Source organism: Abramis brama (genome assembly GCF_963993115.1).
Source record: "Abramis brama genome assembly, chromosome: 16".
Taxonomy (NCBI): Eukaryota; Metazoa; Chordata; class Actinopteri; order Cypriniformes; family Leuciscidae; genus Abramis; species Abramis brama.
Window position 1 is genome coordinate 9,220,379 of NC_139978.1, and position 12,046 is coordinate 9,232,424.

The 12,046-nt window shown below is 36.0% G+C and overlaps 1 protein-coding gene across 2 annotated transcripts in view; it reads right to left on the reverse strand.

Annotated features, from left to right (window-relative positions):
- Nucleotides 1-448: 448 nt before the first annotated feature.
- The window catches only part of clcn6 (chloride channel 6), a 29,414-nt gene continuing 17,816 nt past the window's right edge, over nt 449-12,046 (reverse strand). The window contains exons 19-23 of one of the 2 annotated variants that reach the window (XM_084138537.1): nt 10,892-11,049; nt 10,217-10,373; nt 5,001-5,108; nt 4,632-4,757; nt 449-2,273 (exon numbers count right to left, since the gene is read on the reverse strand). In XM_084138537.1, coding sequence (XP_083994663.1) covers nt 2,193-2,273; nt 4,632-4,757; nt 5,001-5,108; nt 10,217-10,373; nt 10,892-11,049 — 630 coding nt within the window. In that variant the 3' untranslated portion in view covers nt 449-2,192. The remainder of the gene's footprint in view (nt 2,274-4,631; nt 4,758-5,000; nt 5,109-10,216; nt 10,374-10,891; nt 11,050-12,046) is intronic. The other variant, XM_084138538.1, reaches the window with a different exon arrangement.

Genomic DNA, 12,046 nt, shown 5'->3' on the forward strand with positions numbered 1-12,046 from the left:
ACATGAAGAAATGTGACGGACTAAATCCAGAAGAAGTGTGGCAACATCTCCAAGACGCTTGAAGAAACCTGTCAATTTTGATTTAATGGTGACTTTTATCAGGGCATTTTTTTTTTTTGAAAACTCTTTGTATAAGTACTTCCTTTAATGGCACACACATACAAAAAGCATATAAGGTTGCGTTATAGCTGTGTAAGGTCCACCATTATTTACTCAATTCAAATACTGTAAGAATTGATTTTTTAATGACAATGACCAGAATCTGGTTATGAAAGCTGATTGGCACGTTTTATACAGATCTTATAGCTTAGCGGAGGCATTCCATTTCATGAATATTAAATGATTAAAATGAGTTTCCTTAACCATTTTATGATATAAGAACAGTTTTATAAATCCTATTAGGAATGCTGTAGAAATACTGACCAAAACCTGAACTCATTCTACCAAGCAAGTTTACAAGGGAATTTTATTTTGACTATACTGCATTGTATCCATCACCTGAAAAACCATAATGATAGAATACATGACACTAGAATGGAGTATTGAGATTACAGATGATTTTCACATAACATTTGCATGTCACTTTATGAAGCTCTTATAACAGACGGATGGTGTTCAGTCAACTGTCTATACCTGCAGCACATTTTTAGTCAACAAATAATCTGTATGGTTATAAAACATACATTTGAAAAGACACATCAAATAAAACTGATGGTTTCACATCACAATAAAAAAAACTGCAATAGATAAATTACATTTTAAAGCATAATTTAAAACAATATTTGCAGTGTGATATAATGTGACAAAATTACAATTATGTGACAAAATCTCCTCAGTGGAATTCATCTTAAATAAATCAAATAAAAAAAGAGAAGGAATGTGTAGTATATAAATGTGCTATCATTTCTTCTAATACTATTTAGTCTGCTCTTATAAGTCCCTTGAAATCAAACCACAGTCGCATTATGATACTGATATCATGACCGTACATTACAGTGGATGTCAGGTTACAAAAACAAGAATATTACATAAATCCCTGTAATTTAGTGACTTGATGGTGGTTTGATTGGTTCATTAATACAAACACACCCTGAGAACTTTCTTCCCTGACAAAACAACAATCAAGAATGTCAGGAAATTTCAATGGAATGGCCATAATGATTATTTGAAGATACGCTAATAACAGTAAAAATATTGTTAATGCCACAATTACAATTTTCCACTTGTTATAAATGCCAAAAATGACAGAAAGGCCTCATGAAAATAGGTCAAATTCCACCCCAAATCAAAGAAAAGGAAAAAAAAATGGATTTGTTTATAGAGTAAATTAAGCCTTATTTAACTATTTATTTAATTTGTTGAATTTTAACGTTAATTTTACAATTTATAATTACTGTTATGCGCCATAAATGGATTTTAAGCAATTCCAATTATTTATATTTTGATGACTCTCTTTACATTAATTAACAAATACAGTGAATTTTAAAACAAATATCTGTATTATTGTAATACAGTAATTGTATCGAAATCAGAATAAACGATGGCAATAGAATTTAAATATTCCTTTGACAGAACAGTAACGAGAATCATTTTTCATTTGGGGGAAATGTGCTTCATTATCACAATGCCATAATGCTAAAAAATCCTAATGGTCTAAAAAAATAAGCAGCAGCATTTTCTTTATACACACACAAATCTTTCTTTTGATTCTGGGGTGAATAATGACACAGACATGTTCTTGGTTTCATAATATTTACCCTTTAAGTACCCCAAGATTTTGACCAGGGACTGTGGTCAGTGGTTTATCTCACTCTTTGTGCAAAAGCAAACATTCATAAATACACAGAAATGGTCAGCACAATTTAACACATTCAGAACTTAAAGAGACAAAATCAAAAGTGCTACAGTGAGGTTGGTAAAGCACGGGCAGAGAACATCGTCAGTATGAGGAAATCAGGATGCTTTCCTGAAATGTGTTGATTAATGGTATCTCACCTGCATTAATTGTGTGTGTTTGTGCCTGGACGGGTCAGATACCGAACTCTAGCGGTCCACGCAGTAACTAGGAATGGCTTAAGGGTCGACCTGAAGCAGGGGTTCAGGTCCCTGGAGCGTTCGGCTCGTCTCATCTCATCTCAAGCGAGCCGCTGCTCGAGTATGGCTGATTGATCGCAGACGGCGCCAGAGGAGTCTTAGATTGTGATGTAATGCTGTCGAAGTTTAGCAACTAAAAACTCATGGGTAAGATTATGTCTGGTGATTATTCCCACAATCTGCAAGAGACACAAACAGCAAAACACAAATGTATGAAACCATTCTTGTAGTTTACTGAGCTTCATCCAAGAAAATATATTCTGAGAAAGAAAAAAAAAAAAAGAGAGAAAAGGTTTATCCAAAAAATTTTAATTCTGTTGTCATATACTCACCCTCAATAATATGGTTTGTTTTATGTTTAGCTTTTTTTGTTCATTTGGAGCTTTACAGCTCCTGGACACTATACTTTCACTGAATGGGAAAAAAGCAGCATGAACATTGTACAAAATTTCTCTTCTTGTGTTCCACACAACACCATAAAGGCCAATAAGTGATGATAGAATTAAACATTTTTGGTGAACTATTCCTTTAAAGGGGTCATATGATGGTTCTAAAAAGAACATTATTTTGTGTATTTGGTTTAATGCAATGTGTTTACACGGTTTTAGGTTAAAAAAAGTCACTATTTTACACACACTGTACATTATTGTTGCTCCTCTATGCCTCGCCTCTCTGAAACGCGTTGATTTTCACAAAGCTCATCGTTCTGAAAAGCGCGGTGTGCTCTGATTGGCCAGCAATTCAGTGCATTGTGATTGGCCCGAAAACCTGAAGCGTGAGACGGAAATGTCACGCCCCTTACCAGATTTGGAACATCAGCTCCCAAAGCAATAATGACAGGTGATAATGTCGGAACTACCTTATCAATTCGAGCCCGAATCTGATGCAGATGACCAAGCTGATCGATCAACTTTGCCAGCGCGACTGGACCAGAACTTATCAGATTGGTAAGGTTCCATTTCATTAGGGAGATAATTATTGATTATAATGACTTTTTCTGTCTTTTTAAGCAATGCGTTAACGTTATGGGGGGGAGAACACTATTTAAACATAAAAACCATGTCTGCATTTGTGATCGTAGAAACGACAAACAATCGTTACTCTCTACTACTCAAAATTCGTGTTTGAATATTCAGCCTATAAGTATCTTTTCATATTTGAAGAATTTGCTACTGTGTCTGTGAGTCAGAAGCGCCAGAATGCAAAGATGGAATTGCCCCACTTTCTAGAATCAGCCTTTGATTGAACCGGCCTTGTACTCTCGCAGGTTCTGGAAACAGTCCTCCGAAAATCGCGCAGCACACAGTCGAATATTTTGGTTGTACTGTTCAGGAACACTGTTGTAAATAAAGCTTAACCACTGTTTTCTAATTGTGTCCTCTTTTGGAAGGCCAGACAAAGTAGTTTGGCTTTTGCAACGAGAAACACAGCGTCTCCACGACATGGCGGTAACAATTACACAGCGAGACTAAAAGTTCTGCATTCTTTCTTTGCGTACACATTTGGGCGCTGTAATGAAACTCTGCCCCCACACACTGACGTAGATTTGTTGGGCGTGTTTGAACGAAGCGTTTTAGGAAGGCGTGGCTGAGCCTTAACTTTTACAAAGAATATCTCTTTAGGTTTGAGACTTTGAGCTTTGTAACTCTGCAGATCTTATACATGCACAAACAGCTGCATAACACACTAAAGATTAGCCTGGCTCCGCCCTCCTGCGTACTTCCGCTCAATTTTATTTCCCTTCAGTACTACGTCTGGGATTGTGGTGTATTCTTTGGTTTTCTCCGATCATTTTTTTGGCGGTCCAATCAGCGAACAGAGGGAGTGGCTGAGAACGATGACATTGAGGTCATGCGCTAGTTTGAGTTGTAGGGTTACGTCACGACCAAAGGTTAGCGATTGGTTATGGCAGATCCAATAGTTTTAAATTTCAACAGAGTTCCCGCCTTCAAGGAAGTTAACGCTTGTCAATGGAGAGAGGCCAGACTCTCTGTACAAATGAAATGTACGAGAGTCTGGTAGAACCAGGCTAACTAAAGATAAAGGAAAACAAGAAATCGCATTCAAATTAATGAAGACACAGAAGGTTTCTTCTATATTTCTTTGCCACTTTGTTTCCATCGACGTGTTTAGATGTTTGTGCTTATTAAGGGTGTTTACACAACAACTAAAAACGGAAAGAATTCTTTTGCCTTTCTGAAAACAATCCCCGTTCACACGGGTCCGCGAAAATGACTAAAAATGCTGCATTATGCATTCCAGGCCAGCAGTTGCCGATGTCACTTAGTAAAGAAGCACTACGCTATAGACGGAACACATACAGTAATACGCATGCGCATGACGTCACCATTTCCACAAATTTGCGTTTTTGTAGTTTACATGGGGGCGATTTTTGCACTTTGACAGTCTTTAAAAGTTTGCATAATCAGGCCCCCAAAACTCCACTGTTGTGTAAATGAACGGTCAAAACTCATAAAGAGTTTTCTGTTTTTAGTTGAAAACAGTGTAGGGTAAACGTCCCTCAGTCTAAGACGTACCTCTCCCACGGCATTGACTACAGGCAAGTGTCGAAGCCCCATGGTCCTGAACAGATTGAATACTTGGGAGACGCGTGTATTTGGAGAGACTGTATTCGGACAGGGGTTCATGTAAGGAGTCACATCCTGTAAAAAAAGAAAAAAGAAAAAGAAAATCAGGCTAATTATGTCTGAGAGAGACCACTGAACAAACTGTCATCACTGCATTGCTCACTTTACAACAAGAGCTCTTCAACGTTTCCAATTAACACCAATTAATAGTCATTATGCACACCAACACACATCATGTATAACTGATATCCAGCAGTTTATGAACTGCTGTGAGAGTCACGGCATTCCCTGATGAGTTTTATAGGTCAGAGGACTTGCCACAATCATGCGTGGATTGAGAAGGGCCAGGTCGAGATCGTGGATGTCAGGGAATCGTGGGTAGTCCTCAGTCATCTCTGAATGAGAGAGCCGTGGCTGTGAGGCGCTCTACAGAGTGGAGGAAGAGAGAGAGATAGGTTGGTTGACATGTATCTGGTTGATTCGTGTAGAGCTATGAACAAGTTAAACAAGGGCAAATTAAAGTATCAAAGTTCCTAACTTTGTTTGCTGCTAATTCTGCTAAAGGAACGTATAAACTGCTAAATAATTATAGGTTTTTACTTATTATGGAATATACTTCAAATATATACTTAAGTGTGAACTGAATATAATGTTTTCTTATCTGCATTTTAATTGGAATTAAATGAAAATGTATTAGAGTTTAAATTTATATTAAATGCAATTAGTTTTTTGACACTTAAGTAGAACTGAAGTACTTCATTAATCTTCATTTATTAATTCATCATTATATTGTTATAGTGTACTGGCAAATGTACTGACAACTTTAAATGTAATTTTTTAGTAATTACACATTTGTAATTATGAGTTTACAATATTTAAAATATATTAAATGTACTAATGAATAACAGTTAAAATCAGAATCATAACTACTTTACATGAAGATTATTAAAACAATGATTTAAAATGTACTTAAACTTTTCACTTGACATTATTACAAAGTGAACTTTAGAAAATGAATTGTGTGGAAGTCATGCAAGTATATTCTCTAAGTACACTTAAGTGGCCTTTTATTTTATTTTATTTTATTTTATTGATATTATAATATCTACAAGTACAGTTTAAAAAAAAAGATCTCAAGTTTTTATAAATATTTTACTACTAGAATAGGTTTTCATGCTTAAACATTCAAAACACATTTTACATTGTTGCAGCACCTCTCTTCCCAGTCTGTCAGTAACTCTGTTTAATTCCGGTCTCTATGAAGCCCCTCCTTCTAAATAGGGCAATGTGCTCTGATTGGTTGGCTGGACCAGTGTGTTGTGATTGGTCAACCGCTTCCAGATTGTTTGGGAAATATCATGCCCCTTACCATAACCGAGTTTCAACACATTACTATCACAACTCAACTAGGTCTCGCCCCTCTATTTTACATATGCCTTGGGCATGAATTATTTAAAGGATCCTATTATGCTTTTTCACTTTTTCCAACTTTAGGTAGTCTGTAATGTTGCTGTTGAGCATAAAAGAGATCTGCAAGGTTACAAAGCTCAAAGTCCACTTCAAAGCAACATTAGGAAAAATAGCATAATAGGGGCACTTTAATAGTTCCAATTATACGTTTTATGTAGTTGCTATGATGTAAAAAAAGAGCAAAGCTTTGCCTTCACCTGATAAACAACATTAGTGTTGACATCACTACAACAACATCTGGCTTCTGTAAGGCTGTTCACCACCGCTTAGCACAATTAACCATGGTTTTGTGATTGATTACTGTTTGTAATCGTAGTAAACATAGTTTTCCAACAAATATCATGATTAAACGTCAAACGTATAATGAGTATAACGTTTCTAAAATGTATAAGAAAATTACCAAAAAAACACACTACTCTGAAACGTCCTGTGAAATCCTGCTTGCGAAGTCTGTGCATGAAATCCGTTCTTGACGATCCGCTTGTTTGTTAACATTCTTAAGTCTGAATCAGGCTTGAATTGGTTTGAAATTGACTGCATCCTTAATATTTACACCTGAGCAGATGAAACTCACGGTTATTGTAGGGGTAGAGCCCGACCGATAAAGGATTTTTAAGGCCGATACGGATACAAATATTTGGTGTTCGACCGATATATATTTGTAAAAAAAATCCAGAAACGCGTAACAAAACATGAACAGATTTCCCTAACATTAGTTATTTGTCGTTATTTAAGAGTCCTCAGCCTTACTAAAAAAATATGATAATGCAGTTTAAAAATAAACTTGTTTTTGTAAAGTCCTTTGAACAAAAAAATTCAACTATTATTATTAATATTGACAGTAATAATTCAATTATGTAATAATGTGTGTGTGTGTGTGTGTGAAGAACTGATAAGATTGTAAATGTGTACCTTGAAATGCAATGTAAGTCGCTTTTGATAAAAGCGTCTGCCAAATGTCAATGTTATAAGCTACCTTATAATTACAATGTCAACTTGCTTATCCCTTTACCTGCACTCTTTTAATTCTATCCATCTATTCCATCAAGCTACAACAAACCATTTTCAATCATCATTTGCTGCCTGCCTTCTAAAATCTACTACTTAGTGATGCACTAAATACATCATGTGACTCGTTAATGCTGCGGCTAAACGAAGTCAGCAACGCACACTTGGATTTCACACGTGTAAAAGAAAAGCTAACTTTTATGCACAGGCTATGTTTGATACTTTTTCTCTATGTCTAAATGTTCACTCCTCGCGTGCCTAACTTACATTTTACAATGCAGAGACTTGAACTACAGATATGCTAGTTATAAATACAGTAATCATTGCTTTATTTAGGCAGAATAAGTTTGTTGTGATTTCCAAGCTCATTGATGTTAGCGATCTTCCTTGTATAGTGCCCTCTGGTGGACAAACTATGCAGCACCAACACTCATAACATGGTTGAAGGGTGTTTCGTCCGCTTTTATTTTATTTTTTAAATATTCATTTATCGGCCATTATAAATGCAGATACCGATAGTTTGGAAAATGCCTAATATCGGCCCGCCGATATATCGGTCGGGCTCTAGTAGGGGGCGTGACATTTCCCAACGTTTCGAGCGGTGCCAATCACAACACTAACCAGCTAACCAATAACAGCACATTTCGTATTTCGGAAGGAGGGGCTTTATCGAAACTGGAACTATACGGCACGTTCGAGCCAGACTAGGGAGAGAGGAGCTGTAAAAATGTAAAATAATGTGCTTTTTGAACAATCAAGAATGAAAGCATATAGGACCCCTTTAAATGAGGAATATTGTGATGTTTTTGTTCCCAGAAGAAACCTCAAGACTACAATGGAGCCATTTCAGGGAGTTCAGAAACTGTGCTTACTGATATAGACAGTGCTTAATTTGTAAAGTGGGAGGTCCCGGAGCGCAGAGGGGGGTGGATCCGGCGACTCAAAACGGGGGTTGGAGGTAACGGAACCAAAAAAATAAATAAATAAATAAAAATTACACTGCCTATGTAGCTTCTCTGCAGGGACAGCGCCAGAGAATTTTTAACGCATGTGCTGAGTGGGTGCTAGATCATTAACGGGGAGCTGCGCAAAACTTGGCCACTAAATATTTAATATTCAGTTATGTTAATGATCACAATTAAAGTTTTAATTTTATTAAATTGAACAAGCGCAACATTCAGCATTCAATCAAATATTCTAAAAGATGTAGGCTATTATTAATAATGATGTTATTTCAACACAATATCTCGTTATTTCGAAATAATATGTGTGCGTGCATTTGTAAATCCGGTGACGTGTGTATTGATTTTTATTAATAAACAAGTGTTTTCTCTAAAAGTGTCGACTCGGCTGCAAAGATTAAGTTGACGATCGCCATCTCCGTGTGAACGCGCCTATAGAGAGAAATGCACATAAATAGGCCTAATGGATTACATAATCAGAGAGTAGCCTTTTTCTTTTTTCGTTTTGAATTATTTTGTTTAAAGACATTTCAAGCTTTGTGTATTTGATGTATTTTTCATGTCTGTGTGAGGCATACACAGAGTTTCGTTAAGTTAGGATGTGCTCCAGTTCACGTGCAATGCAAGTGAGCGCGCAGGCGCCTCCATGATTGTCTGTTATATTTGTTTCGTATTCATTAAATCCAGGCAATTGGTAGATGAAAAATTGATTAAAATTAAGATACAATTTATACAAAACGAAATTCACTTTAAAGAAAGGCTTTCTACAAAACAACTTGATGAAGTGGTCAAAATCATGTCTGACCCGCTCCATGTCTCATACTGCGCATCCTATCTTACTCGGTCATGCTGCTCACTTTTCATAAATCAACATAAATGGAAAAAAAAATAACATTATAATATTTTAACAAATATGAAACTAAATGCGCTTTTTTAATGGCTACAACAGTATAGTAGGCCTACATACTCTCTATTTGTACAAATTTCTGCACATGAATTTAATTCTGAATTTTGCACACACAAGTTGAAAGGCATTTGTTCAAATCAAGTTCACGGATAATTGTGCGTGCATTTATTAATCATTATGATACTAAAATCCTAACAAAGTAGGCTATGCTATGTACAAAAAATCAGATGAGCCCAGAATATGAACGCATTTACACGTTAAGCATTTTCCTCCCATAGAAAACCATTATAAGAACGCTTAATGTGGCTTAATGCAGATTAGAATGTCCCCTTATTATGTCGAAATAACGAGATCAATACTAGGCTACTGTGTCCACCGTGGTCTCCTTCTTGATCAGCGGAAACGATTTTTGCTTGTTTGGGATCTGACTGTCCAGCGTATTTGAAAAAGTTAAGCAAACTTTTCTGTCTTTTTGACATTTTTCCCCTGAGTGAAACGATCGAGGCTAACAGCAATCTCAACTCGTACAACAAGCGTGCAAGTCATGTGTCACAAACATTGAACACTACACAAACAGTAATTTTATTTTTTTTCATTTAGGCAATTCATTTTAGTGACACAGGAGGTGCCGGATCCAATAAAAAAGGTTCCGGATCCAATGTCGGAGGTGACGGAACATGTTCCGGCGTGTTCCGCTCAAATTAAGCCCTGGATATAGAGAATAACTCCCTTTGGATTGGATTTGTGCTTTCTAACTTTGCAGACCTCTTTAATGCTCAAACAGCAACATTACACACTAAAAAAAAGCATAATAGGTTCCCTTTAATGAGAGTGGTTAATAATAATATTGTTCCCTGATCATGCTGTCTTGATTAGCCAAATGGTGGAGAAAGCTATAAAGTTTTAATAAAATATTATAAAAAAAACAGGAACAATTATTAATAAATTACCTAAATTATAATTGAATTTTAATGTGCACTTTCAAGTAATTACAAGGCATAAACATAAGGAGACTACAGGGATGATTTGACCGCCTCAAAGAATGATGAGAGTAATATGCAGAAAATCGAGGTGGGAAATGAAGGCAGGAGAAAATGTGATGAGACAGGAAGAGAACAAACCAAAGGGAAGAAGAGAGAAGAATCAAGGAGAAGGGAAACAGGAGCAGGCGTTTGAATGACACTGACCGACTGGTTTTCAGCATAGCAGACGCCGCGGATCAGCAAGTTGACGAGCTGTGAACGCAGGATGAGCCCGTGAAAGGTGAGCGGGCGGAACCTCTCCTCCATGGTCCACTCCTCACTGGGAGACTGGTCCGGGTAAAGGTTTGGGTACGGCACATGCCTGCCAATATCAACAACACACAGCAGTCTCATGTAAACGGCTCACGTGGGAAAATAGATTTCCTTTGCTCTTTTTAAATAAAAGGCACAATACTATCACAGCTCTTCCCCAGTACACCGACATCATTTATTAAAAATAAACATCAAAAACATTCATTGAAAAATATCAGCGTATTAACATATGATCTCTTATGTTTTCAATATTCAGGTAACTGGTCTGCCCTGGATTACATATAGAGGAATTAAAAGTACATGAGCAAAAAAACTGTTTAAGTCTAAGTGTAAAAGAGAGGATGGAAGTGGTCATGTCACCAAACGGACTTCTGGGAGCTATAAATGCTCAAAAGTGGAGAATATGCAGTGTTTAAATATTTCTGTGACAATATACACTGCATGCAAAGTACTGTTATATGAATTCATCTTGTCTCAATGCTCAGTGTTCCATAATACATATTCTTTTCAACTAGAACAGGGTGATAATAGTTCTGGATGTAAAAGGTCAAAGTTCGTCCAACTGACCTCCTCTCCAGCATCTGCTGAAGCATGTCCTGCCCTTCCTCCGCCGGCTCCACAACAACCCGCTCATCACACACATTGCGTAGCTCACTCGACGGGTATGATTTCATCGACTGACACCTCCGTCTCTGCTCCCCCGCACGCGTCAACACACTGGTTTTCTGAAGGAGCAGAAACAACAAGAGTGAAACAGGGTTTCGTTTTTTTGGACATAGAAACAAAAATAATTAATAATCATAAACTAACAATACAGCATTTATTATTTTTGGTTAATGTTAATTTCTACACATGCTTATTGCTAATACATTTTTACACAACTTTAAAATGTTACTTTTTTAACTTTTTTTATTTTAACAACTTTTATATTTATTTTAAAATAACTTTTAAAATAACTATTTTACTTTAAAATAATGTTAATCTATTATTTTACATATTGAAGGACTTGATCTACCCATCAGATTTAAGTTGTATTTTGAGTGGATACATATTTTAGAAGTGGATAAAGTTATAATATATTAATGAAAGATTTGGTACATTTCTCAGATCACAACAGATTTTTTTTTTTTTGCAATTGTCTGCTGTTTCCTACATCAATTGCTCATTTCATGTTGATCAAAATATATTGTACTGGTTCTCTGTTGCATAGTCTTTAAAATATTAAAACATTAAATGCTAAATGTAACCAGTCATAATCTGTTAATCTTTCCACACACTTCTATTAATTTGTTTTTTGTGTGTCCTGAATTGACAAATTGCTGCCAGGTGAATGTTGACTTTTTATTTTTTCCCCTTTGTTCTGTGAAATAGTTGTGTCTAATGACATATGTTTCAATAGAAATGACATTAAAGTGTATCTTATTTTACCATAAATCCTTGTCAGAACACTTTAACCATATAAGTAATGATGAATTAATAAATGAAGATCTACTGTAAAATGGTTGTGTCTTTTTTCTTTTTTTGTACCACAATGACATTGTACTGTAATTTGTTGATTGCAATCAATATTCCACATACATTAATGTGTACATTTTGTACCACTGAAATTGATGCTATGCTATACATAATGCAACCTTGTGCATATTCAATCATTGTCATCAAAACCATAGCCATAGTTTACATCAGAAAATACAGACTGAGTACACCGTTATATCGACAACA